Source organism: Aquila chrysaetos, chromosome 11 (assembly GCF_900496995.4).
Source record: "Aquila chrysaetos chrysaetos chromosome 11, bAquChr1.4, whole genome shotgun sequence".
Lineage (NCBI taxonomy): Eukaryota > Metazoa > Chordata > Aves > Accipitriformes > Accipitridae > Aquila > Aquila chrysaetos.
In genome coordinates this window covers 4,803,593-4,831,210 of record NC_044014.1, presented here as the reverse complement: position 1 = coordinate 4,831,210, position 27,618 = coordinate 4,803,593, and the positions used below count along the sequence as shown (strand labels likewise).

The following is a 27,618-nucleotide window of genomic DNA, read 5'->3' as shown; positions in this document are numbered from 1 at the left end:
TTGTGCCAAACTGGCTGGGGTCCTTAGCTGGTGTAAATGAGCACAGCACCGCTGAAGTCAATGAGAAATGGCAGCTCTCATAAAATCAATGAAGCAATGCTGATTTACACCAGCTGAGGATCTGGCTTTTTGAGGGTCTCAGCTAGTTATTACTGCTTGCTATATGCTTCAGTTTTTCATGGATATGCACAGTATTTCCTGTCAAGTGCTTTTCAGTACAAAATGCCAGTAAAATGGCCTTTTATTTTTCTCTCTTTTTGGCATTTTCTTTTTCATTTCTTGTTTTGATTTCCCCCGCCCCATGCTCATTCCAAGCTACTGTATGAAGTTATGTTTCTAATTAAAATCTGTTCTGGAAACTTCAATCACAGTCCCTCACGTTGCACAATAGCATCTGTTACAGAGGGCTGGGAGGCCGGACAGCAGAGCTCTGCAGAGGTAATGACTAAACACAAAGAGGGCAATTTTGAAACAAGGGGCCGTGTCTCTAAGCTCCAAATTGTGCCTTGAAGAAAGAAAAGCAGATGCCATTACTTTAGCAGCTAGCCAGCAATGCAGCAAACTACAGCCTGGAGCTCTGGCTTTGGAAGATAAGACGTTGGAAAGAGTCTACTTCATGATTATCAGAAAAATATTCTGCTCTAAAACGACCCCAGCCACCACAGTATTTAAGTGCCTCGCAATGCTTAGCGTATTTGTCCTCAAAATATCATGGTGGGGTGGGGAAGACCCACTCTCAGTTTCACAGGAGGTGAACAAAAGCACAGGGAAACACTTTGGGAGCACCTAAATTGTACAACAGAGCACACTTTTGGGACCCTGAAGTCAGCGCCAGCTGGAATTGGAAAGTCTGCGTGGGGCAGAGGTGGAAAGAAGTGTCATACTTATCATTTCGATCAGGTACTTGTAAGGTTAGACTAGGTTTTGCACTGCCGTGGCCGTATCACTTCTGGGTTTGGATAGAGGACAGATATTTGCTGCAGTCGAGCATGGGATGTTTGCTGTAACTTGCACAAGGGGCCGTGACAGAGACAGGAGCTGAGCACCGCTCACGGAGCCCAGACCGCATTCCCAATCCCCAGGCCACCCGTCCAGTCCCCAAAGCATCCCTCGTCCCCGCCTGCCTGCCAGCTGGGATCCGTCTCGCTTGTGCCACAGCTGCTGGAGATTCGTCAGAGAAAGAGCTCACTCTCATGCTCTATACCTGTATCCCACTTACATATATATTTTTAATCACTCACCAAATTGTCATGAGGGGACGTACCTAAGAATGTCATCCTGGCCGTCTCTAACTTGCAGGTGTAGTTTTGCATTACTATGCACAAAATGTATGAGATGTCCTATGCTTCTCCTTAGCTCATAACAACCTAAAATCCCTCAGGAAAAACGTTACGTGCTGTCAATTCACGCTCATATTTCTTTGTTCATCCTTAGGAAAGTTCTCTCACAAATCCAGGGCCAAATGTCTCCATCAGAGGCAGTAAGGACAAATGCTAAATATTAAAATATTTTCTAAAGCACCAACAGTGATCTTAGTCTTACACAAGAGACAAAATGTAGACAGTTCCTCATTTCGAAGAGCTTTCAATCTAATTATCCAAAACAGAGAAGAGTCAGGATGTATATGGAAAGCCAGAGGAAGGAATAGCTCAGAGGATTTTTGTTTCATTGGCTGATTGTTTTAATTGCATTTCCTTATAGAGCGTTTCATCTTTCATCATACTCGGAATGGAAGAAGTCTCAGGCTCTGACAGATCTCTACTGGGAGTAAATTATATAGCTGGGAACTGCCTGCCTTTCTTCAACAAGTTCAGTCCTCAAGACGGGTTTGGAAATCAATCTCATGGTGTAATCCTGCAAAATCTTTTGCACTTCGGTATATTTTGCTGTGTGAACAGTCTCGCCGTTCCCAGGCACTCCAAAGCTTCCCAGAAGTACCCGTGCCAGGCCTGAGCTGAAAATAAAAGCAAGCTGCTTTTACATACTCAGTTGAGCCTGGCGGCTGCCTGGTAGACCTGGCTGAAGTTATCTGGAGTGACATACACCTGCCAGTGTATGTACGAGAAGTGGACTTGGTTTTATTCGGACTGAAATGTTACTGATTTACCATAAAACTGCCATATTTTGGGGTTGCCTGTGGATTTCAGGGCGGGTTTCTTAGACTGCAAGATGGGTATTTACAGGCTGAAAAAATTGCCTGCATATATTTGTGTGTATTTATTTCCTCTGTTTCTAGAGAAACTGAAGCCTAATAAGACTCAAAAATGTCCATACGGATCTCAAACATGCCTAACTGCTCTTTATTTTTCAAGGATGAATTATTTGTATTGTCTGTGAACTCATCAGATTAACAGGCCATTATTACGAAATGCTCAATTTAACAGGAGTTTTCAATGGAAGCAAGATTAGGCTCTAAGAGCAGGCAGAAGCTATCTATGATATGCAGTACAGATACCTTTGATGAAAACTGTGCAATGCGTTGTTAGCAGTACGTTGTCCTTTCTCAGTGTGCTCAAACCTTACGATATTTCAAGTGAAATCATTAGGATCTTTACCATCAATTCAATAGTAGGCAGGAATTTATTTTTTACTGTTATTTATATAAATTAGTAGGAGAACAGCTAATTTGCTTTCTCTGGACTTGAACTAGACTTTAAGCTGTGACTTCACTAACTAACTTACCAAATCACGTATAGAATTTTTCTTTTAACTTGGTAAGAAAAATCAAGTATTTTGCTCCAATACTTGACTGAAAATTAGCGAAAAGCATTCCTTTCACAGTTGGCCCCTCTTTCTCCAGTGACCATCCCAAACTGGGAACAGAGCAGCAGGATTCTCCATAAAAGACCACTGACCTTTAGATGTTTCCGTCTGTGCAGCTCTGCACGGCAGTGATATTCTTGGAGTCATCAAGCCTATTGTTTGCAGTAGCTTTGATGTATGGAATTTGTGCTGTTTTCCACAAGAGAAGACCTTTGATTTTGCTTTTAAATGAAATCATGTATTCTATTTATAGCCATAATATTTGACTACTAACACTTTAGGAATATTAATTTTTTCCACATGCACATGAATTCCAGTGTCAATAAAGGGACGAAGAGAGGAGCATGTTAGACCAAAACATCAATCTGTAATGTACAGAGATGGTGGGGGCAAATTTTTCAGTATGGCCTCATCTGATTAAGTCCAAGTTACTCATTATAATGCAACACAATACACCTAAAGTTGCCAATTCACTACTGAAAAAAAAAAAAAAATCCTGAGTCAGACTGTGATTTTAATTTTAGCTAAATTATTTTGTTGGTGTGTGTCCCCCTGCTTCTTAAAGCTACTAGAGATAACCAGGACAACCTATTTTTGAAGAACATACAGGAAAAGAAACTGATTTATGGCATTCATAAAGACTGTACTTTTAAGGTATTGCTTTAGTATATTTTATTTAACTTTAAGAAATCTTCCATATAACAATGAAAATTGCTACATAATCAATAAGACTGTCTTAATGATTTTGTATTCTCCATGCTAGTTTGAAAAACGTTTGCAGAAGCTACAGAAATTGGGTAGCATGAATAATCAGAGCAGTTCATACCTTATAGATTCAACTGGAAATGACCTAGTTATTTGGTCATTTCTTTAACTGGTTGAAAAAGTAATCATTATAAAATACAGGAAATTCAACTATAGCTTTGAAAGACATTTAAAACCACCTACTATGTACATAACAACTTACTAACAAAATGTAGCTAGAGTATTTATGTTTTAGAACAACCAAAAAGCAAGCATTAAGCTTGTAGGTGCAGGGAAGAGGCTGAGTTATGGACGTTTCTCTCTTCCTGGCCCATATCCAGCCATGATTTCGTGTGCGATTTGCAATGTTGAATAGGTATTCACTTTAGAAACAAGCCATTAATAAGATGTCTGGATCAAATTAATTAATTCCAAGACCTAAAAAGAGATGGGGCTCGGATTCAGACTTAATAACATTTGTATCTTGAACAGTGTTCTTGTGAGGTTTCCATTTCGAAATAGCTTTCCTATTAGCTATGTTAAATGGCTATATCTCAGTGTCCATTAGTTTCAATTACACTTCTACTAGCCAGACAGATGATTGTATCCCAGCTAAGGGCAGCAAGGGATTTCTGATACTCCGACACCGTTAGCAATCACCTGTCCCTTGAAGTCAGGAAGGGGAAACACTTGAGAATTACTTCAGTCACAGCCTCATCTCTTGAGATCTGAATTTACCAGTTATAATTTAGGGCTTGCCTATACTGAGAGCACTACCTGAAAGAGCTCCTGAGCTCCCTCCTCAAGCCACCACCAACTCAACTTGCAATCTCACCGTGCCTCTGTGGGAGGATATTTGCCCAGGTTTGAAAGCGGTTTCAGCCTCATGATGGCTGTGCCCTACTGATGCAGCATCTTCCACTGAAAGTCTGGTCAAAAAAAACCAACTTCTGCAGAGCCAGCTTGGTTGTCTTTACACCTGCAGTATAATTACAGCTGCTCTGCTGCAACATTAGCTATTCTTTATGATAAAACTGTATTAGCAGGCAGTCTTAGAAACATATTAATTCCATGAGGAGAAGATGTATGTATGAGCAGGGCAAGGAAAACACTTATGTTCATCTTTATTGTCTAAATTATTCATTTATTTTCTTCTGGTCTAAATAAAGATTGTCAGATAAGCACAGTTTGTCTTTATAGCTCTTGTATCTAATAAGGATGCATTTAGGAAATCATTCTGTACTGTTCTTTTGGAGGCACAGCAGACAAATGATTGTTTTATTTGAAGAATATTTTCCATCAATTTAGAAATATGTTCAGTTTTTCAAATGGAAAGCAAAAAAGAAGCATCGTGTTTCCTCTTCACTTATATTTTTAAGAGCCATACCTATAATTCTTTTCAATTCCTGCAAGTCTGTGCTTGTCTAACTCCTCATGCACAGGGCTACTCAGATCTAGAAATGGAAAAATATCAGCTTTGTGCAGTCTGACGGTCTCCTTGACATTTGGAGGCAGAACATACCCTGACTATTTTTTGTGATTCTACAGGTGTTTTAGCTCCAGGAGCTTTGTCATTTTTAAATACGTAAGAATCCCCTTGCACTTCAAAACGTTTGTTTGGGCAGAAAGGATGTTACACTACAGAGATACGGAAGTTCAGAGAAGACAAGGGTGAGGTCAAGGCAATGCTGATGGTGAGTTAACATGGAATTTTCTTTATGCAAAGAATGGTTTTAGTGCCAGGATTTTTTGTTGCTGTTGGTATCTGTAGCTTTGCATTTGGGGCTTGAGCTTGCAGCACCAAAGTCAACAGAAGAACATCACTGTGATAAATTGGAAGACCTCATCACCCTTCCAGTGTAACTGATTTCTTTAAAAGTCATGCATTTTCCATCAAAACATACGCTGCCAGTGTGATTTTCAGTAATGCAGCACATCCCAAGTTATCACTGCATGCAGCAGCAGCAACGGACGCTGAAGTATCTTTAAAAATGCTGCTGGTTGGTTAAGAGGGTCAAAACCACGTTGCACATCTTGGCCTTAGTGTGGCCAGAGTTTGCCCAAGTTGGGGGATGACAGTGGCCAGTAGGCACCTACAGCGACAGAGATGATCTGTCACTGTTGGAAGGGAAGCAGGTATGGTGCCAGCACGATGTGCTCTAGGATGATATTTCTATTTCTAGTAACAACCTATCACTGTAATTAATACCAGTTTCTTCTTTCTGTATCCCCATTTGCCTATGAGACTTGGCTATAGACTTGTCCTTTCTCTGGACACTTTGTTCTCTGGGGACTCAACACACATCTTGCCAACACAGTATGGTCAGGTATCTCATGGCAAAATCCCATGTAATAAGACAGACTTAGTTTTAGGTTTTGATTCCCTGTTTCTTTTTCCAGGCCATCCCAGGGTAGATGCAGAATTTACGCCTTATTTAAGCACAACACTTAAACATATAGTTAACAAAGAAGATGCAGATCTGTGAAGCTACTGATATAGGTAAGTTAAACACACAATTAAGCATATATTTTGGGGGATGAAGACTTTTAATGCTTATTATACTAATCATACTATTCTTAGATCTTTATGGTCTTGGACAAAAATTCTTAATGAGGTCAATATAATAATTTTTACCCTAAGAGCTAACTTTAGAGCTTTTCCTATGAAAAGTGTGCTTGATAATTCATCTTCCAACAGCAGAAGCTTTCAATGGAAACTCTGGCAGTCTAATTAGTGTGTCTCAAGTAATACTGAGGTCACAGGTATGCAAAGTATTTTAACACTGCACTGCACCTGAAAGGTGAAATAACAGTAAACCCACATTTCTGCTGACCTGCTACTTGCTGAAAATATCTTTTGATTGCTTTTCTGTGATGGACAGCCTTTATAGGGGCTGAATTAAACAGAACAAGGTTCTCCATTTTCTAAATGATTTGTTATATTTACAGCCTTAGGACATTTGTGGGGGGAACATGGTCTAGCTAAATTTTGCTGTTTTGACGATATGATCGTGGAAGTGTGAAATTTCTGCAGATGTTCATGAGTCACACTCTATGCTTGGTATGGCCCAGCTTATCCCTGGAAACACATCCGTGGATTTCAGTCTGAGCAGTTTTCTGAATTTGTTCAAGTCCACAGTGTTGCTAGCAATAAAAATACTAGTTTCTTTTCTGGCCTGAATTCAGGCCACCAGCCCCTATGCACCTCAGATTAACTGAAGCAGTACAGGCAGATGAAGGTTCTTCAAGCACACACAGTTTGCTTTTATTTGCTTTTTATAAACCCATTCCCAGGGCACTAAAAGAACAAAGCAATCAATGTGCACTTACAACAAATCCCCTATATAGAAGTTAAAATACTGAATTATAGTCCCAGATCAAATATCAAATAAAAGATTAAATAGATGCCAAAATTTTCTATCCTAAGACAACATTAATTGTTCTCTAATGTTGCATCAAAGCTGTATATTTTTCTAGGACAAGCAACAAATACTGCATGGGGGTTTAGGACATCGGGGAGTTCTCTCAGAAAGAAAGGGCAGTATTTCTCACAGCACTGCAACATACACTTATCCTTACGGTTGCTGTTGAAGACAAAAACAACAAAAAAAAGGCACAAACACTTGAGCCCAGGTCTGTCAGAGGTCTGACCCAAAGCCTCCTTAAATGAGAAGCAGTATTTTCATGGGCTTTAGGTAAAGGCGAAGCCTGAGTGAGGCTCCCACAAATCTTACCCATCTGATATCTCAGAGCGGCGTCTGATGATCAGATACGCCTCTTCTCCGCAACCATCTTCTCCAGGGGCTGCCTCTGTGTTTTGACAGCCTCTTAGCCTGGCAGGGAGGAAGGGGCTTTTTAATCCTAGCTTGCTCGCTAAGCACCGCTTTGTCTTCCAGGTAAACACGCTCCTTTCCCTGCCAGGAGCCTCAGCAGAGGATTTGCTGCAATGGTCTTTCATGTGTCCCGCACTGCCCATGCTTGAACCAGCTCTTTAGGAAAGGAGGTAGTTGCAGAGAGGTTGCAAAGAGCTCCTGCTTGATGGCACAAGGCCAGTCCTGGACAGGGAAAGGTGTCCACTGGAGCCAGAGGCAAGAGTGAAAGCCCTGAGACAGTCCCAAGTCCACCAAAGCTGTGTCCTTACCATATCTGACACTGGTGACACACAGAGCCCTCCCGTGGTGCAAAGACACCGAACACTTCCATGCTTTCTTTACGCCACCTAAACACTCTGCGCCAGCTGGCAGGATTGGACCCACCAGTTACTTGAAAAGTTGCAGGGTACGGAGTCTATGCAAGGGTAAAAGTGTCTCTTCTCCTGCTTCCAAGGTTGAGGGAAGATTCAGTGATTAAAGGCAAATAAAGAATAAATGAAGAATTATCTTGATCCTCTAGATCAGGTCTGACATGAAACAAAACATTTCTGAGATTCAGAAAGTACACTTTTTTTTCCCTTTCATTACTTTTCACATTTTTGCTCCCTCACAAACCCAGGGTCTGGCTGGTTCTAGATGCAACAAACCAGCACATTTCGCAGGAAGAGCTTCTGTTATTCCTGGCATAGCTGGGAGCAGGAATTTTCAGAAAGCCTGTTCTCTGGGAGTTTTCTGGCCAAGCTTTCAGACTGAAGAGGCCCATCTAAACTCCAGATACCATACACACTCCCCGAGCTGCCTACTGCTGCCATCGTACAGCCTGCCTAGGAGATGACGTGATTTATGACGTGGACGACGCAGGAGCCCGATCCCACATGCACAAAGTCGGCACGCTTGGGCACAAGAATAATTTCCCATTTTTTTCTCCTGGCTCCGTTCCTTGCTGCCTGTGGTCCTTCTGCTCAGGGGGAAGAAGCAACCATAGCCATAGATGCCTGCAGGCAGCAGCCTCCTCCAGGTGGAGAGGCGGGTAGGTATGGAAACGCTGTCCATAGCTCTTGCATGTCTTAAACTGGTTTCATCTCTCTTTCCCCGTGTCTCTTTAGGAGAAGAAAAAGGCAGAGGAAAGGGAGGTGAGGGCAGGCACCCCAGAGTTTCTGCTTCGCTGCCCATGGGAACGTCACCTTGCTGACCTGACACGGGAAAGGACAAAGGTGGGAATCATATTGCAAACCCGCTCACGGCCATTAACAAAAGAAATTATGCGAGGACAAGCTGCGTTCAGTGCAGACCATCAGAATGTGGAGGCATTAAGTATCACTGTAGGCCTGGCCCCAGGACAGGTTTCCAGATGCTCGTGATACTAGGTACCCTCTCATCCAAACCTGACAAGTCCTCTACTTTCTCTGCAAAAGAATATGTGTATTCAGTAGCTCTGAAAAAGACATGTTATTACCTTTAATGGCCAAAAAAAATACAGCCTGAAAAAAATCATATCAATTCTTAACTTTTTATTATGAGCTTTGACTAAGGCTGAATTCTTTGCTATTAATTTTAAAATGTCTCCTCTGATATTTTTCTGAAGCACAGAATGAAGACTTTCTGTAATTCCAGCTAAAGCCACAAAACTGAGTACAGCCATCAAAAATGAGAACCATCTTTTTTTTTCCAGAGCCAAACAAATAGACTTAGCCAAACAATGGAGAAAAGAACTGAGACAGACCGCTCGCACAATAGCTGGGTATAGGACTAAAATTACCATTAAAAACGCATATCTGTCCAATGTCTTCACGCCAGAAGTAGCTTAAAATATCAACTCACTGAGGCATACTGCAATGCCAAAGATTCTACAGTAAGAACATTAATTGTGGCCATTAAAAATACACACCGAAACTTGGAATACCATTAACAAGTACAAAATCAAGACAGAAAATAGCTACTGTCTTAGGATACAACCCTGGCTTAATAAATGAGACACCTTAAAAGTGCTGAAGTTTAACCACTTTAACAATTACATTTGAGTGTATTTTACCAAAAACAGTACAACTGCATAAAAACAGTTGTACAAGTATAAAATTGGCTTATGGTGTAATTATTTTCCTCCCCCTCTATGAAAGCTGTAGTAGCAACTTTATACAGAATATAACCATAGTCAGGTATAGCACGTTCACTATCAGTTGTACACAGTGACAGCATAGTCAGGAAATTCCTTAAACAAAAATAACCTGGAAAATGTCCCTAACTTCAGGCCCTGGAAATACACATCTACCAAGAATTCTGCCAGCTTTAAGGATTTTGCAGCAGAGCCACGCTTCTGGGGCAAAACGGATCCGAGGCAGCACAAGAGAAGTATCCAAGCAGGAGGACGTAGGAAAGTGCTGTATATGCTCCATCATGAGGATCAGAATTGCACACCTGGGGCTATAGTAGATCTAGCGGTGAAATACATGTCAACAGCTTCAGCAGTTCTCTAAAAACACCTAATTTCACTGAAATATGTGGCACTAATATGATATCACCCAGTTTTCACCTTCTCACTCTCCCTAGCATACACATGAAGCCCACACATATAGAGCAGGAAAAACTTGAGAGATTGTAAAGGAGGTCTCATTAGTAGTGACGAGCCATTAAATTTTATTGCCACTACTATAGTTACCTCCGCTCCTGAGAAAGACTGAAATCAGCCACTTCCCAGTCAGTACTACTTAACATTATTCAACTTTTAAGCAAGTTAAGCTCTAGCATAGACCAAACTATATTTCTTTTACTTTTCTGTAAGGTGGAAAATGTGCTGAAAATGATACTGAAACGGATGTGTTAGCTTCCTTTGATGAAGCAGTCCAAAGCCTAACACAAGTAAATCAGGGATGAAGATACAATCACTTTGCTATTTAGTTTGGGGTTTCATAGTAGGCTGTGTTCTACCAGATTAACTTTCTGACTTAGCTCTTGACGGGAGCCAGAGAACTTCAGAGCCAGCATGATGAAGCAGTATGAGCTATGCCTTTAGGCAGCAGGCAGTCATTAATCAACTTAGCTGTGAGTTGAAATGTCATCTTTCATTTTTTCATGATTAAAACTAAAAATACGCATTTACCAACAGAATGCAGAATAGAAGTAGTCTGTACCTGCAATGAGACCTAGGCGAATAGTACAGAATCATCTTTCCAAGAGTCATTCCTCCCCTGCTGGTTTGTGAAAAACCAATCCTTGTCAATTTTAAATCTTCCCAAAGAATATGCTACTAATTAGAAGTGACATTAAAATTTGCCTCCTCTGCATGTAGACAAACACACAGTTGCAAACACACCTCCGTGCACAAGCGAGAAGACCCTCAAAGGCGGGCTGACCACTTCAGCAGAGATTGCCAAGCCAACTGTCATACCCCAGCACCCAGCTCTGCTTATAAACCCTTGAAATTAGTATCCCTCCTCCTCTAGCAGCAGTAAATGTGCTGCCCGCTACGAGGAAGGATCACTAAGGAGGTGGGAGCGACTGTTTAAGCCTCAGAGTTTATTTATGAGTCGTTACCCTGCACAGCCAGGTCTCACTTGCTGCCCAGCCCTCCTCCAGGTTGCACATCTGGGCTAAATACTCGACCTATATAGAGAGCCTGTGACAGGAAATACCTAAAATCAATCCAACTTGGTTTTAAAACCTTTTATAAAGTGTAAGTCTCAGTTTTATGGAGACCTGGTGTGTCTGCTCTAGCAGTGAGTTTAGACATTTATACTTTTTTTTTTCCCCTAACGTCACATCTGTTGTTATCATTTCATATGAAATAATAAGAGGAATGAATAAAAACAAACACTTCTCGTAAAGCATAGAAGTCACCGTAGTCCCTGGAGCTATTGCTCAGACAATGGTTTCAGAAGAAAGTTGTGTGGTTACAATTAACCTGAACTCAAACTTTGTGCTCCTTTCTAACCCTGAAAAAGGAATCCGTTTGTATTTTCTAGAGCACAGTAGAAGAAAAAAATAAGTTTAGTTGGGTTTGTTTGCTTCTCAATTATTCTTTTCGATGAACTTGTTTCTTTAATTGCATGGTTGATTCAAGCACAGCTCTAAAACAGTACTAAAAAGTCAGAAGTGGCTAATACATTTAAAGTCCCAAATGGTGGAAAACTGTTTCAGCGAAGGGATGAAAAATTGGCCAAGTGCACGCAGAAAATAACCAGAGGTTCTTCGGATATACCCAGAAGTTCTGAAAAGCAAAAGATTTAGGAACTCATATAACAGAGCTTTCTTCTTTCCTTTAAAGCACCCTACGTCCAAGCTGTTGCACCCTTGAGAAGCACCCTGAAAGCAGAGTATTTAAGAGATCAAAGCAACAGGAAGTAAAACTTCAAGAAACAATTAAATCTCTAAGATATGAGAAAATCAAATCCAGGCATGGATTGAAATGCGACTACCCTCATTTAAAAAAAAAAAAAGGGAAAGCGTAAAGAGCAGAGGAGTGGACTTGCTGGGGTGCAAGGGGGGGTGCAGGAGGGATGCTTCTCCTGGGAACAGGTCTCTGACTGGCATTTGGGCTCACTGTGGGGACACAAACCTCAGGGCAGCACAGGAATCCCACTGGAAAATGCATCATCGATGAAGAAATCTAAGGACAGAACCCGGCTTGCAAAGGCAATTAATTATTCCCTAAAGTAATTTCTGTAAAAGGCATGATTTTTAAGGAGCTCGGAATACACACACGCACTCTCCAGTCAGGCTCTCCCTTTCCCACATTTCACCAACTGTGCTTCCCATGAGCTTTTGCTCATCTTCCTAAAGGATTGCAGCTTCCAGATGACTTTTTAGCTTTCACATGTCCATTGTGAAGATGGCACTTTGCACATACTGTAGTCCCTCCATTTAATTCCCCCTCTCTGCCTGCCCTCAAACTGTCACGGAAGAGCCAATTTAGGGAACTAAACCAACAACAACAACAACAAAAAATGCCTCAAGCCCAAGCTAGCACCAGGATTCTGTGGTTTTAAAAGCTCGGTTAATATCTTTTAAATTTTGAGCACTCAGCATTTTCACAAGCCTCTGAGCTTCCTGCCTGCAGAAAGAGAAATACTAAAAATACCATGAGAGAGACATGGCTGTCGATATTTCTGAGCTGACCGGAGGGAAGAACTGGAGGTTCAGCAGGGAAGCTGTTATGAAGCTCCAGCTCCATACTTCAGCAAAGGAGCTGAAACAGTTCACGCAAGGTTCAGACAAATATCCCGAAGGGTAGGCAACTCTCCAACTCAAATGACTGAGTGTTCAGAGGTCCTTCTTCCCTAGTCCAGCTTCCTACGATCTTGCAGCTTTATGCAGCCCGCAAGAGATTCCCAAAATCCATTCTGTCTAAACATCTCTTCTGCTTTGTTTAACAGTTCAGCCCTGGTCCAGCAAAGGCTCATAATCACAGGCTAAACATTTAGCCCATAGGAGGCTTCACTGATTCAAAGCTAAGCGTGTCAGAAGCTTCAAATGATATGAAATGTGAGTTATTAGTGAGTTTAAAATTGCATGCATGCACGTCTACTTGCTCAAGGCTGAAAGCCCAAAGATCTAAACTGAAGGCAATGCATTTACCAGCTTGTGGACCCAGTGAGGACTGCTCAGGAAAGCATTCAGAAAAACCCTAATTTATACTACTTGCCCAGTGAAGTTTGACATCCTATCCCTGCAGAAAAGTGTCACGCTAGCAATAGCCCATGCTGTCACCAAGAGAATCCTCGTCTCCTCTGCAAACCATGAATGTGCTAATGTGAAAAGTGCAGGCTGTGATTTGGGACTTATCATTAACTCAGCTGCTGCCCTGGAAAGCCCATCCTCCTTCCCACCCACAGGAGCTGGAAGTATTTACTAAGTATAGGTATTCTGCACTTGGAAAGCTGTGGAATAGAGAAAGCTTTGAGGCAAGCTTCCCTGAGCATACCCCCCCCCCCCCCCCCCGCTATTTTTCAACTTGCTAATTGGGAGGAAAAAATCTGATTCAGGATTAATGAACAGAAGTATGGAATGGTTTTGCAGAGTAATAGTTCTGTCTTATCTTCTCTCCACTTTTTCAAATAGCTCTGTGGCATTATAGCTCCATAACTCCATACTAGCATTTTTCTATCATACTTTGAAAAGTTTCCCATCCTATTCCTCTTGTAAAGAGTGTAGGGGCTCTACATGTATGGTCACCATTTGACTAGCATTCAAGCATCAAAAAACCCCAGTACATATTTGCTGTTTGCATATTAGCAATATCAAACAATTCAGATGTGTCTGCAATATTTTGTATTCCACGTGCTACTGGCCTTCATCATGATTTGGATTATTTAGAAAGTAGACCTACAAGACTTTTTTCCCCCTCTTTTCATTTAATAGTTTAAAATAACACTGAATGCTTTCAGCTGCTGTTGAGAGCTTTGCTCTTTGTTCATTGTGGACTTAAACTATTGCTTGCAAACAGACATCGCTCTTTTTTTTGTAGAAGGGTTTTCAGATCCTAAGCAATAAGCAGTAGTTTTGCAGAAAAATTGGATCAAGAGTGTATTACACCTCATATTTTCTTCTCTTTTTAAATAAAGAATTCAGTCATTCAGGCAGAGAGCAGATGCTATACGTTGTGATTTCAGTGACCAGATACCTCAACGCTCATTCCTCCTGGGCTGCAAGTTTGGCAACTGAGGAATTTATCCATTTTCTTCTCTGAGCCTCATGCATCGCACCCATCTCTGGGCCTCTGCAGTACCTGGGCTCACCTTGTCAGCATTTTCAAAGGTCTTTGGAAGAAGACTCAGCTTTCTGCCTCTATATATGATCCCCCAATCATCTGTTGCACTACAAGATGGAAACAAGATTTTTGGGGGCCCCTTTTTGTCACTTGTATTTATCTAATGAAATACCTGATGCAAAGGAACTGGACCAGATTTGAGACACTCATCTGAGCAGCCTGCAAAAGTTTTGGGCTGCAGTCCTCTGCTGGGTTCCAAAACCATCCAGAGGAGCCTGAGGAAAAAAATACCTGCCAAAACAGCTGTGAGATGTTTTTCTCTTTGTCTTAGCCGGGGTGTGTGCTGGACCTTGGCTATGACCAGCCCTGGCTACTCATCCTCTCCTCTCCTCAGTCCTCTATTTACCAGCAGCGTAAGAGCTATTGCCTCACCTTAGGGGAAGCCTCCTGCTCCAGTGACATGCACTGAAGACTGGGGCACGTCCCCATGCTGTTGGGCCACCTGCATCCCGGAGAGATCCGAGTCCAGAGTTATTATGGGAAATTCCAGCCTTCCCTCCAGCCATGTGTACAGGCATATATAATCTAGAGATAACTTTTGGCAAAGTTCTCGATGGAATTTTTCCTTGGAATTTAAAGTGCGTAAAGAAAGTGCAGTTTAAATACTCTGTGGGATAAAACTGGGTCTAGCCTTTGGGGTAGGGCACTTGCCATCCAGCTCATGATGGCAAATATAATTCTATTTCTGAAATGTTTTCGGTAACTTCACAGTACATAAGCAATTAAGGGGGAAAAGAGAAAAACCATGTCGTCAAAGGCTGAAGTTTTAAGTTCTACTTTTAGGCAATCACATATGAAAGGCTGTTTGGCTGAAACTGAAGTTTGTGTTCTAAGTCAGTAAAAAATCTTTGGGAGGGTTGAAATCTGGTCCTATGTTCGGACATCCTCTGTCATGTGTATGGGGGGAAAAAAAGAGTGTGTTAAATCCAAATCTGGCATAAAGGGTGGTTGTAATGGTGGTGGTAGGGAGTGCTTACATCCAGATTTGAGATCAGCTCTTCTAAGATACTTTGAACTTTTCCCTTCATTTGACAGATGTTTTAGGAGGACCCTGAAAGTAGAGAGGAGCCATAAACCTGTCACCATAAAACACTGTATCTCTGAAGAGGAGAACATAAAAATACTCTAATTTCTGGGAAAGAATGAGAAAGATGGTTTTCAGTTGCTCCCATTGCAAACACCATCTCCCAGCGCACCGCAATGATTAATGCGCTCCGGCAGTTTACAGTAAATCTTAGATGTGTTAGAGGAAGGAGATACTTGGCCTTGCTCTGTGCTCTCTTGTCAAACATAACTCCCCTTGATGTGGGAAACTGTTTTGCTTTCTGAAGTTCATAGGAGGAAACAAGTAAAAGGCAAATCTGGGGGCAACGGAGACCGCAGACCTCCTGAGCCCCTCCACAGGCCAAAGAAAACTCTGGGAGCGGGGACATTTGGGGTTCCACCTCAGGTTCCCTTTTAGGTCCCAGCCAGGAGGATCAACCCTGTAGAGCCAAAAAGAAGGGGAATGACAAGAAAACTGCTAAATCTGTGATATGTGGGAGTGTGAGGAAGAAATCATCTACAGGAAGCACTTAAGCCCCATAATCTAAGCAAGCAAATCAGATTTAGGAAGCTCTGTTGGCCATTGTCTGGATGAGCTATTGAGGTCCAAAAGAAAGAAGAACCACCTGAATACAGGACTCTGGTGCTGAAGCCAACTGAGTCCCAATATGGCACAGGTGAACGCTGTACCTATCGTATCTAGTAGTGTCTCTTTCTGGATGGTGAAGACCTGTCTGCCATGTACTAGGATTCAAAACTGAGCATTTGCCTGTCCATGTCTCCTGAATGGAGGTGATTATTATGGTATTTGTATTAGCTCTCAATGAATGAAATAGAGAAATATTGACTACAGTTTCCATCACTACCACCAAAACAATCACTACCTGTGGCTATATTTCTAAGGACAGGAGCTTTCTTAGATTGCAATCTGTTGTCAAGCACAACGCTCTTTCAAAACTCCCGTATTTTTAGAAGTTTATAACTATAAAAATGCACATAATCCTTTAATATAGACTTCATGAAGTTCTAAGTTGCATTGTTAGTTGAACTTGGTCCTTGGGAATCATGTCGATTATAGAAACCGCTATTGCCAGGTACATACCTCGCATAATTCACAAGCAGCCCAAGTCATGTAAGAATTCTGTCAGGCAATTCATTAAAAAAAAAAAAAAAGATAAACCACAAAATATATCTATAAGTGATTAATCAAAAAAAAAAAAAGTGAGAGCTCCATTAATCAGGTTCACTATTCATTTTGAAAGTAATATTTCCTATGTCAGCAGCTAGAAACTACAGAGTAGGTACATTGTGTAGCAGAAAGAAGTAAAAAGAGATCTAAGCTGCCAGTACATGAACTATGTTTAACTTATGTATACAACAACTTTTATTACATTCCTTGTTTGGACCGTTCGATGCAGCAGCACTTTTGCAGATACAGCATCCTGCTAATTCTTGTGTTAAAGCAGGAGCAGAACTATATCATTAACTATTATTTACAGACCTGTAGATTTAGAGGATTCCCATACTGTAAATAACCACAAGTAAACAGAATATTAATCCTATATCTGGGTGCTTTCACTACTAAATCAGACAGTCGACTTCACCCATGAGCCATAGTTACTGGAAGTCACCATGGTCTGCTGAAGCTCGCCAGCTTTTTCGCGATTTTCTACAATATCAAATCCCAGCAGACACACTGTGACGCAGCCCCACACAGACCATGCAGTGCAGGTTTGGGGCTCACTCATGTGTCGGAATAGGAAATCATTCACTCTTCCTAATCCAAGAGTAAAATGTGTTTCTCCAGCTCTGACACAGTAGTAGTAGCTTATAATTTTTTACAAGACGTTCTTGTAAAATGCACTCTACAGTGTATTGGGCCTGATTCCCGTTTATAAGATAGCTCCTTTAAACACCCCTCCAGAATCAGAAAGTCACTTTTAAGCCTCTTTTTGTTTAGAAAAATGATGTAGATTGCAGTGGAAATAAGGAATGAAAACCTTTATCTTTTCTCCTCTCCGTTTAACCTATAGTAACATACCAGCTTGCCAATGCCAGTATGTTACCCACCACAAGGGAAGTATTTTATGTCCAAAAGGGGACTTAGATATCTATCAGCAGACTCACCAGACTACCCTTTGTAATTTAATTCAAACAGGGCTAGAGAGATTAACAGCTAAACCCGAGTACTCTAAAGATGCTTTAAATGATCCCCACATACTTCCTCTGATGTCTTCATAGGCACTCTGACTCTCTGAGTCACCATCTGGCATCTCTTCATTCCCCCTCTTGTTTTTCTCACCTTTTTTTTGTTGCCATTTTTAGCTATGGGTAGAAAAGAGAAACAGTTTTCCTTTTACACTTGTCAAGTTGATTTAGCACTGCCTGGTGACTGCACGAAGAATAAAATGCCTTGCTCCTCTCTGATGGTGCTCCATCCCTTCCAGCTCACAGCAGACACCCCGAGTACCCTGTTCTTCCCCACACCGGCATGATAAAACCACAGGAGAATGGAATCACAAGTGTTCCTTTGGCTGTGCTACAAGGAAATTAGAAACGTGCTTGCATCAGAAGTAGTGAATTAACATAGCTGTGTATTTTACTAATGACTTAATGTAGGTGTTTTTCATTACTTGATCAGAAATGTAAGAACCCCACCTTTTGAAGTCAACAGAAATAGCCAGAGAAAGGCTTCCAGAGGAGCAAGGCTGGTCCCTGAAAGAGGTAGATGTGCTCAGTGATCAGCATCACCTGTGGCTCGGGAAAAGGTGTCCCCATCAGGAAAATAATCAGACAGCAGCAGTGTTAGAGACCCATCTTTGGGCTGGCCACAGTGTTCTCTAAACATTCTTATTTCCATTTTCCATGCACTTTATTCTTGTCTGGGCATGGATAGTGTGTTCAGGCAGGTTACTGAGAAGTAACTTCTACATTGGAGGTGTAAGTGCACAGATACGACGGCCACGACCACCCCTGAATGAAATCCCATGCAAAAATGAAGGAAACTCGAATGCTCTCTTTGATTCATGGCCTATTGAATTAAATAGGACTAAACTGTCCATTCAGGTAGCTCCCAGGGACAGAAAGATTAAAGGTGATTGTCTGTTTCTAACATGAGTGATCATTCCCGTCACCTCTGTTTTCTCTTGGTGAATGTTTGTTTGAGCTGAGTAAAGGCTATGGAGTGTTTTGCATGTGTAATAACTGGATATTAAAAAGCAAATAATTTTGGCTACATCAGAGCTTTGCTTGTTCCTGTTTTCCTCAAGTACCCCAAAACCTAGTGTTAAAGGCACATATTTATATGTTCATTTCAAAAAGTCTTGCTTTATAAAACAAGCAGTACCGCAAGACATAACCTCACCAGAAGGCTGACAAGAAGATGAGATCTAATGCATCCTTTGCATAATAACAATATGAGCACAAGCAACGACTATGTGTGAATATGATAATCAGGTCTGTACACAGACAACAAATCTTTTGGTAGTCTGCTTTTTACATAGACAGTGAATTGGGCAAGATTCAAAAATCCCAGGAATAAAAAGGCTCAGACATTGAAAATTCAAGAAATTGCTTCTTCTGCACCATACCTTCCACTTCCACTACTTCATCTTTTCGACAGATTCTAAGTTCACATAGCTGACAGAAGTCTTCATTCCAAACCCAAAAGAAATAAATGAAATTTGATTGTGAACCATCGGATTGACCTGTCTAGCCAGCTCACTGAACAGAGAATAACATTAAAAACCAAGAATGAATTCAAATAATGAGTGACCCGTGCTATGCTGGCATTTCAGGAACAAGTCTAGACTCAGGTTCATACTATTAAAATCTGTTCAGTGAAACCATCCCCTTTTTAAAGAGGTATTTTTCTCACCTTAAAAATTAGTTTGAATTCAGAGAAGGCTGCTAGGAGAATTATCATAGAAAACGGTTTTCCCTAGCATAATCAAATGTGTTTATTCTGATTTTTTTTTTTTTCCTCATGTTACATTATTCATTGAAGCCATGGGTAAGGAAAGATGCTAATCAAAAAGGTTTGGCCAGTTTTGAGGGCATTGCTCATTATTCATTCTTAGTCATCCTTTGTCCTCTTTTGTTGTGACATTCTTTAAAGGATGGGCTCTTAAATGGAATGGCTATGTTACATTTCATTATTCTACATATTTGTAGAAGTGCTAAGGAGAAAATAGAAGCTGGTAGATGAAAGAAAGCTCATTAAAAGCCACAGGTTTTCATCTTTGCTTGTCACGTCTGGCAATTAGGATGTGATACAGGTCATATTAAAATTCATGGGATATGCACCTAGGGCCAATGAGTTCATTCTTAAAAGTTGCTAGTATAAGAAGTTTTAAGCAAAAGCTTTAAAATTACAATCTACATTCTAGGTCACAGGAGTGCTCCACTTTCTCTGGGCTTCTCAGGAATGGAAGCGAGCTACAAGGTTTAGGAGAGAGGATACCAGTGGGCTAGAAAACAGCAGCACTGGTAATTACCCAGCACATGGATAATCCTGTGCTTATTTCTTCCTAGTTCCTATATGAGTCATTTATCACTGAATAGCCTTCGCTTAAATACCAGCCTATGCACACAGTCATCCCCCAACCTTCATTTGACCCTCTTGATTCAGTTCCCTAAGCCAAAAGCCTGTTTCCCGTTCCCCCCGAATCTCTTCTGCATTTCCAGCTCCTGCCCCACTTCCCTTCACACCTTCCCCTCTACGCTCCCTGACGCGGTGCCGAAAGCCACCGCCGGCTCTGCTCCCTGCCTGACCCACGCCAGTCGCCCGCCCCGTCTGGCTTTCGGCCCTTGCCTTCCGCTCAAAGGCACCTTGCCAACGTTTCTAATGACTTTTTTCCTAGCCAGAGCTCTGAGGCGTTACCCCACCTTCAACGTGCCAGCAAAGTTCAATACGCTGGACTTCAAATGTCGTTAGAAAACTTTGACTTCGATGACTCTCTTTGCTCCTAGACTTCCTCCTCACTCTAGGTTCGCCTTCAGCCTGCCTGCCTGTTTTCAGACTCCCCCCTTCCCATCTTTGCTCTAGCTAATCCCATCCAAACTCACAATTTTGGCAAGCAATGCTGATTCACAGGCTGCCTTTTCCTTCTATGTTTCCTTCTGTTCTGGCTGGAAACCTGGTGTATCTTGGTGACCCCTTCTTAAGTGCTTTCAGCTATCAGTTCAATGCCTTACATATCACTCAGATCTTCTTCCTAGGAACAAATTCACCATTCAAATGCCAGTAACACCATAAACTTGTCATGTTTTTAACTTCACACCTGCTTCAGGTCTTCATCACCATTTTGCACCAAAAACTTACCAGTTTTTCCTGAATGACATCTCTCTGACTCAGCTTTTCCTCGTCATTCACTCATTGATCTCTCTCCAAGCCTTCATTATCTCATATCTTGATAAATGCCTCAGTTAATGTACTATCAGCCTATTTTTATACATTCAAATTCTTTCTGCAAGACAATTTTCATGGCTGCTTGCATTGGCCTTTTATCCCCTTTTTGCCTTCCCTCGCTGACTCCTCCTCAGACACGTGGTCCAGCGAGATCTTGACCCATCCGAGAGATTCCTATGCACTACATAAATTAAAAAAACCCTAACAAACCAAAAGCCTTAAGAATTACATTGTTGAAGAGGTGGCAACATTACACAAAAATAAACAAATACGGGGCAAGGAAACAGTGATGCATCTGAAGAATTTCATCAAGCCTGGGGAAAGCAACAGATAAGGCAAAAGAAATCATGATTACTACACACGTACACACACGTTGGATTGTGCAGATATTCAGCACTGGAAGACCTGTGAAATACAAAATAGATGTGCACTAGAATCCCATTCTGAGCCCTGCCATATAAATAAACGTTACTCCTTTATTTTCTAAAGGCAGTCAGGACTGAGGTATGGCCAGAACAAGAACTACTATAACAAGTGTAAGTTTTGTAAATCAAATCAAAATTACAGATTTAATTGTGGCAGGTTTGGGCGCAATAGGACTGACGATGGGAACTATTGAGTCACGACCCAGAGCGACGTGCGACACTGAGCAGTGTTCGTGGGGACCTCAGCCCCATAAACCTCGCAGTGATGAATTTTTGCCTGTATGCAGACAGACCCCCAAACCATCTGTAGGAATCTGCCCCACAGATGGTAGCTGAGACGGCATACATTAAACTCTATTAAAGGCCTCATAAAAGAAAAACATTGACATTAACAAGACTCTTTCCACTGATTTGAATGGGCTTTGGATAGTGGCCTAAACAAACAAGGATGGAATTAGAAAATGGAAACATGTATATACAGAAACCTGTCAATCCAACTGTTTACCTTCCAAGGATGACCTAGTACCACTTCATTTATGAGTCATTTAAAGGGCAAGGAGGCAGGCTGATATTTTTAACTGTAATCTGAATCGAGTATTTGCAAATATTGATTCTAATAATACTTTAAAAAAAACCCAACACATTGCAACCCCACTGGCATCAATAGGCTTTCTTTCTACATTAATATTTCACAGATTGAAAATATCTATATTCTCACCACCTTCAGGAATTAGCTTAAATAAATTGAGCCTGTGTCATCTGTTATGTGCCGTGTCCTTCAGACTGCTATATTTGATTGCAACTTTGATTCAAAGCTAGGGCTGATCAGTACCAGCTGCTCAGCCAAAGGGCAGATCACACATTCCCGTTCCTCCGCTTTCTTCATCCCAGCTCCCAGCCAGACTATTGTTTGTTACAACTAATTAATCCCACATGCCCCGGCTGCCAGTGAGCCTCACAAAAAGCAAATTTTTGTATTTACTGCATGTCCAATAAATCAGTTCCACTTCCAGATATATGTATAAACACATAAATGTATACATATAGACACAGCACATATATTTACACAGCCAGATTTATAGTTACTGTTCATGGATATCTGTTTGGGAACTGCTGTTATTATTTCTAGTCATCCTCTTAACAGGCCAGCTGTGAGAAATTATAGGTATGTATTATTATTTAGGCACCACTGTGAGGGGCCAGATTGTCAGATCTTCATTTCAGACCGATCCCTGGTGACACGGTGACATGGCACTAAGCATTGGAGTCACTGCACCGGCAGGACCTGGCCCTTGCCTGCCTTTGGGAGAGGAGAAAGGAGAAATTGCAAATATTATAGCCAGAACTTTTAACATTGTCTGCAGTTAAAATTGCCTGACACTTCCTGCTAAAAACCTCCTGTTTTCACTTACATCTTTAACAAATGGCAACCATTCTCTTTGCTGGGTGTTTGCCTTAGGGCTTATTATGGCTATTTCAGTTAAAATAGTTCAGCTGCTCCCGAGGAAATACACCGCATTTTCCCATATTAAAGTAAGTCTAACAGCCAGTTTGTCGAGTTGGTGTCAAGCCTCCGTGCGCTGGAGCAAGGAGCGAAAGCTTGCTGGAGGGGATCGGTTGTTTGTTGTACCTCTGGCTATTTTTTTAAAAGCTCATAGGCTTTATAACCTCTTCTTGCACATGGCTGGTGAGAGCTTTGAGCTTGGTAGCTCAGCTGTGCCAAAAGAACATGTGCCTGCTGTGGCAGCAAGGACTGAGTTATTTCCAGCTGCTTTTGGTGGTACATCACGAGCCTCTCCCGTGCTCCCCTTCATCTTGCGCTTGGCCATGTGGAAGAAGAGGAGGCGGCTGAGGAAGGTTCTCACCTGACTGCAGAAATAAAATGACTGCCTGGACTCAGAGAGTCAGGTAGGGTGGAAAGTAAAATGCAGTAAATCGGGAGATGAAACTTGCACATGTCAATTGGTTGGCGCACAATGGAGTGTTTTCTGCAGAAGGTTTGGGGAGGTCTTTTTATCCTTTTCTAATTCCACCATTCCCTATATAGAAAAATGAATGTGATTCCATCGGTAAAATCAAACATTCTTAGGAAATGACCAAATTCAGACTACCCGTAAAACCTCGGTATGCTCCCCTAGTAGGTCAGCAGTGTAATATAGTTTGAATTTTGTACTGCTATCCCTACAGTGCATGAACCAAACCAGGTTTGGAAGGGATGAGTGTTCCATGATGATGGAGGTAGTTATTTGTACAGCTGCTGCCTTCTCTGCACCTGTAAGGTGCTCAGTGCAGCGGGTGGGGAACAAGGAAGATGCCTGTCCACAAAGAGAAATGAACATTGCCCTCAGAGATTGGATGCTATCCTCATCGCTGTCATGGTGCTCCATGTTTGGTGGAGTATGTCTGAAGCGGTGGCGCCGGGGAAATTGGGGGAAAAAGCCAACGAGGAAGGTAAAAGCAGAGCTGAACTGCAGAACATCCCACTACAGGCTGGAAAACTATTGTCTCCACCGCAATGAAGAAGAAAAAGCCTGGTACTTAATTAGGTAGCTTTAAAACCCCTACGTTGCCCATGGTTAGATGATAAACCTAATACGCCAGTCCTTGAGACAGTCCAGGCAGTGCCGTGTGCTTGGGAAGCTGCTGCCTAGCTGCTGGTCCCCGAGGGAGCCGCGGGCACAGATGTCTCGTGTCCCTGCTCCCTCAGACAAGGTGTATTTGCTGTCATCCGTGATTTCAGCCTTGAGTTACACGGGCAGTCCAAACTGGCTGCCCCACAAACAGTTTTCCAGATTTCAGAAATGGTATTTTCTTATCACTATTAACTATTATAAACGCTCATATCTTTGCTAATCAAAGGCTAATTAATTTCTGTTAGTGTTAACGTTAAATTGAAAATATTTTATTATCTGCTAGATGTAACGGAAAAGTTAATGTCACTCTACAACCCTTGATCCTCTGTTCTGCTGTACTGCAGGTATTAATGGCTCTAAATTGCAAACTTCGTGCCCTATGCTCGAGCAGCTAACATGAAAAGTTTCCTTCTGAAGTAAAGGGGAGTTCAGCTGTAGGGGAGTGGGATTTGGCCCCAAATTTTAAAACTCTAAAGTTCATCACGTGGGCCAAACTCACTCCTAAGTGTCCCAAACCAGCAAAGTACCTACTGTACATTCAGAAACCACAGAAAGAAAATACTCTTCTTTCAAGGTGGTGCAATGGGAAAAGCTGATCAAGATTCTGCAAACTTCAATAACTGCATATTTTCATCTAATCAAATGCAGAAAATAGAAAATGGAATAAAGGATGGCCTTTTTTATTATAAGGCATTTTTGTTGCTGTGTAATTTCTTTATTTTAGAGGTCAATAATTAAATTGAGCTTGTTATGGCTTAGTCTTTTACAGGAAGATCTTTGTTTACGCATCTTCCTCTGGAGTGCTTTAAAGCGAAATCTCAAAGAAATTCACAGGTTTATAAGTAAAATTAATTCAGGAACCTCTCAGATTAAAATGACAAGGGATAAAGTAGGGTGTTACCATATACAATCAGCTTTTACTACAGAATCTGTCTCTCTTCTTTTCCTTAGAGAACAGCAGCTTTAACAGCAAGCCAGTTGTCAAGTGCAATTAAGAAGGAAAAGTCCCTATACTAGCTAGAGTGCAGCATAAATAATCCATTACCACTCTGAAACCTCTTTACTTGATGAGGAAAGGGTTAAAAACCCCACAAAAGTTCTGTAGCTCTGTTCTGTGAGATATTAAAAATAAATGTGTTGTCATCAGCATCACCACGAGCGCATTTATTGTTATTATTACCAAGACTGCCATTAACTGGATATTCATTAATGTTAAAAGTCACAGTCAGCATGAGATTCAGCAGACTCCACACTCTGGAGGAGGAGGTGGAAAGTTACCTGGTGGAGTTTCAAGAATGGATTTTCCTTTTTTGTTGCCTTTCTTCGGTTTTAACTCTTTCCTGCTCGGTTTGAACCCTGGGTGCTCCTCTGTCGCTGCAGCACGGATAGGTCCTTCCTCTCCAGGTTGCTCCGTGAAAGGAAAAAACTCTTCACCGGGATACGGAAAGGAATAATAATGATCCCTGTTGCTAATCTCCTGCAGGTAATAATCCTGATCGTCCATGGGTACAGCCCGGGACACATCTCCCAGCAATGCCAGCCCAAAGGCGCAGAGAGCGAGGCAGAGTTGAGAAGAACATGAGCCTTTCTTGCTAAGGGCAATCATTATCGTTTGCTTTTGCAGAAATCTCCTCCGCAAGTCCCAGAACTTTATTTGGAAACAGGGAAAACAGCGAGCCTTGGCAGCTGGCGAACCTCCCCCCCCCCTCCAGGAGACGCAGAGGGCTGAAGGAGCCTGCCTGCGAAAAATGCCTCCGCTTTGGGCTAGTTTTGCAAAAGTTGCGAGGAGCGCAGCGGGACGGAGGGCTGCGGAGGGAGGGGGCAGGACAGGGATGCATGTGATCGTCGGGCTCACCAGCCAGACAGACGGACAAGCGCTCTGCTCCGCCGGCGTTTGGCAGGTGGGATCTCCAGCACGGTTAGCTTGCTGCTTTTCCTCCCCTGCCTTTCGTTTTGTTTTTTTTTGTTGTTGTTGTCGTTGCCGCTTTCTCCCCCAAAACGGAGTTACGAGACAGTTTCAGCTAAATCCCCTAACAGTTCCTTTAGTCTTCCCGCACGCAGCTGATCCAAGAGAGCATTTATTCAAAGAAAAGTAAACTTGGCAGCCAGCCTTTGCCTCCCAGCCTGTGTACAAAAGTGTTTCCCTCCCCCAGGAGATGCTGTGCAGATGGGGGTGGGCACACGGAGCCGGGAATGAACCCTGCCTGCGGCTGGCAGGGTTGATCTGCCTGTACTTTGACCCTGGGCATGCATGAAGATACGTGTGATGTGGGTCTGTGGCAAATCATCCTCATTCCAAAGATGTTGTGCTGTATTCCCTTTCATGTTTTTCTTTTTTTTTTTTTTTTTTACCTTTTACAAATGTAGGATCCCTCGCCAGCACTGATCTCAGCCCCCTTTGTTTATATTAGTTTATATATATATATATATAACTTAAGTATAGTTTATGTATAACTTATGCTAATTTATTTTTTTATATATGTATGTTATATATAACTAATACAACTCAACGCACTGCATGTGCCGATTTATAAGATGCTTCTCCTTGGGTATATAGGAGCTCCCTGGATTCAGCCCATCTGAAAACCAAGAAGGACATGTTTCACCAGTGGCCCTTTTTCTCACTCTTTTTTGGAACGATCCTGACTTTTGTTCTCTCTGAAACATCTTCAAAACAGATTAGGACGTATTGTGCTAGCAGCTGCACACATGTAACCCAGTGTCGTTAATGGAATCAATTTGTCTGAGAATAAAATCTTATCTTTCATCTTTTTCATACCTCTAAAATAACCATCAGTGCTGAAGGAAATGTGCAGCAGTTGGCTCGCATGAGATACGAATCCTTACTCCCATGTTGAAAATACCAGCTTATATTTTCACCATGTGTATTGTATTTCTTGCCATTGTCCAGTCAGCTAGGAGAAAGTATCACATCTGTTACCCCACTCTTTATTCTGCCTTTGAAATCACGTTTCGTGTGTGTTTCTCGTAACTTTAATACCATAATAAGTGTAATTTCGTATCTCAGTATCTATATCTTTTGGTATATTTGGTTTCCAGACTGTGGGTGATCCAGTTCCATATATTTAATGATCATCCTTGCTTTCTTAGTCACTATCCCAAAAACAATTTAGTGATTATATTGTGTCTGTTGTCCTTCCTTTTAGACAAATGAAAATATGTTTTCACTAGCAATTCCATTTTCATTCTTCAGTTTTACATTTTTTAAAATCTGGAAACTGTGACAATTTCTATTCTAAATATAGGAATTTTCTTTTTCTAAAATTAGAATAAAATATTCTTTGCTTTTTCACTGCTTTACTGAATGATATATTTTTTTAAAATTTCATTTGATGAAAAAGGTATTCCCATCAAACTTTTCAGATAGTTTTATCTGGAATAGATGGCTTTGTCACCTTTGGCACAGAGTGTGCAGTGACTGGGTGCAGTGTGGGAGCTAAGACCCACTGGATATGGTGTGTGTGAAACAGACTGCTTGTTCTCTGTATTCAGTGGCAGGCTGAATATCCTGGATATCCCGTCTTAGCGATTTCACAGATGTTCTTACTTTATTTTCCCTTTCCAAAGTATCCAGTCCTCTCCTCCCTTGGTCCTAACTTCTGAGGGCAGAGCACAAGCTACAGAAAATACGTATAATTTTGTTACCATTTGCAGCACAGTCACTCTTTTGCAAATATAGTGGACATTCACGTACCTAGAGAAGTAATAGAAAAATAGACTTTTCCATGACATCATTAATGACCTATTTTTTTCGGTAACTAAAGGAGCTTTAGCTGCAAATTATTATTTAACTCATTGCAGTGGTCGAAGAAGGATACATAGGAACAGAAGAGGATTTACATTTCCAAGCATAAGAAGAAGTATTTTCATAAAATGGAGAGTCAAGTGTAGATTAATTAAAGACCCGAGGAATGCGATTCGGGGGAAGTTTACATTATTTGCT

The 27,618-nt window shown here is 41.6% G+C and overlaps 1 protein-coding gene across 1 annotated transcript in view; it reads right to left on the bottom strand.

Annotated features, from left to right (window-relative positions):
• CPXM2 (carboxypeptidase X, M14 family member 2) overlaps window positions 1–25,782 on the bottom strand; it is an 80,135-nt gene extending 54,353 nt beyond the window's left edge. The window contains exon 1 of the mRNA XM_030030843.1: window positions 24,933–25,782. Coding sequence (XP_029886703.1) covers window positions 24,933–25,260 — 328 coding nt within the window. The 5' untranslated portion in view covers window positions 25,261–25,782. The remainder of the gene's footprint in view (window positions 1–24,932) is intronic.
• Between the last annotated feature and the right edge of the window lie 1,836 nt (window positions 25,783–27,618).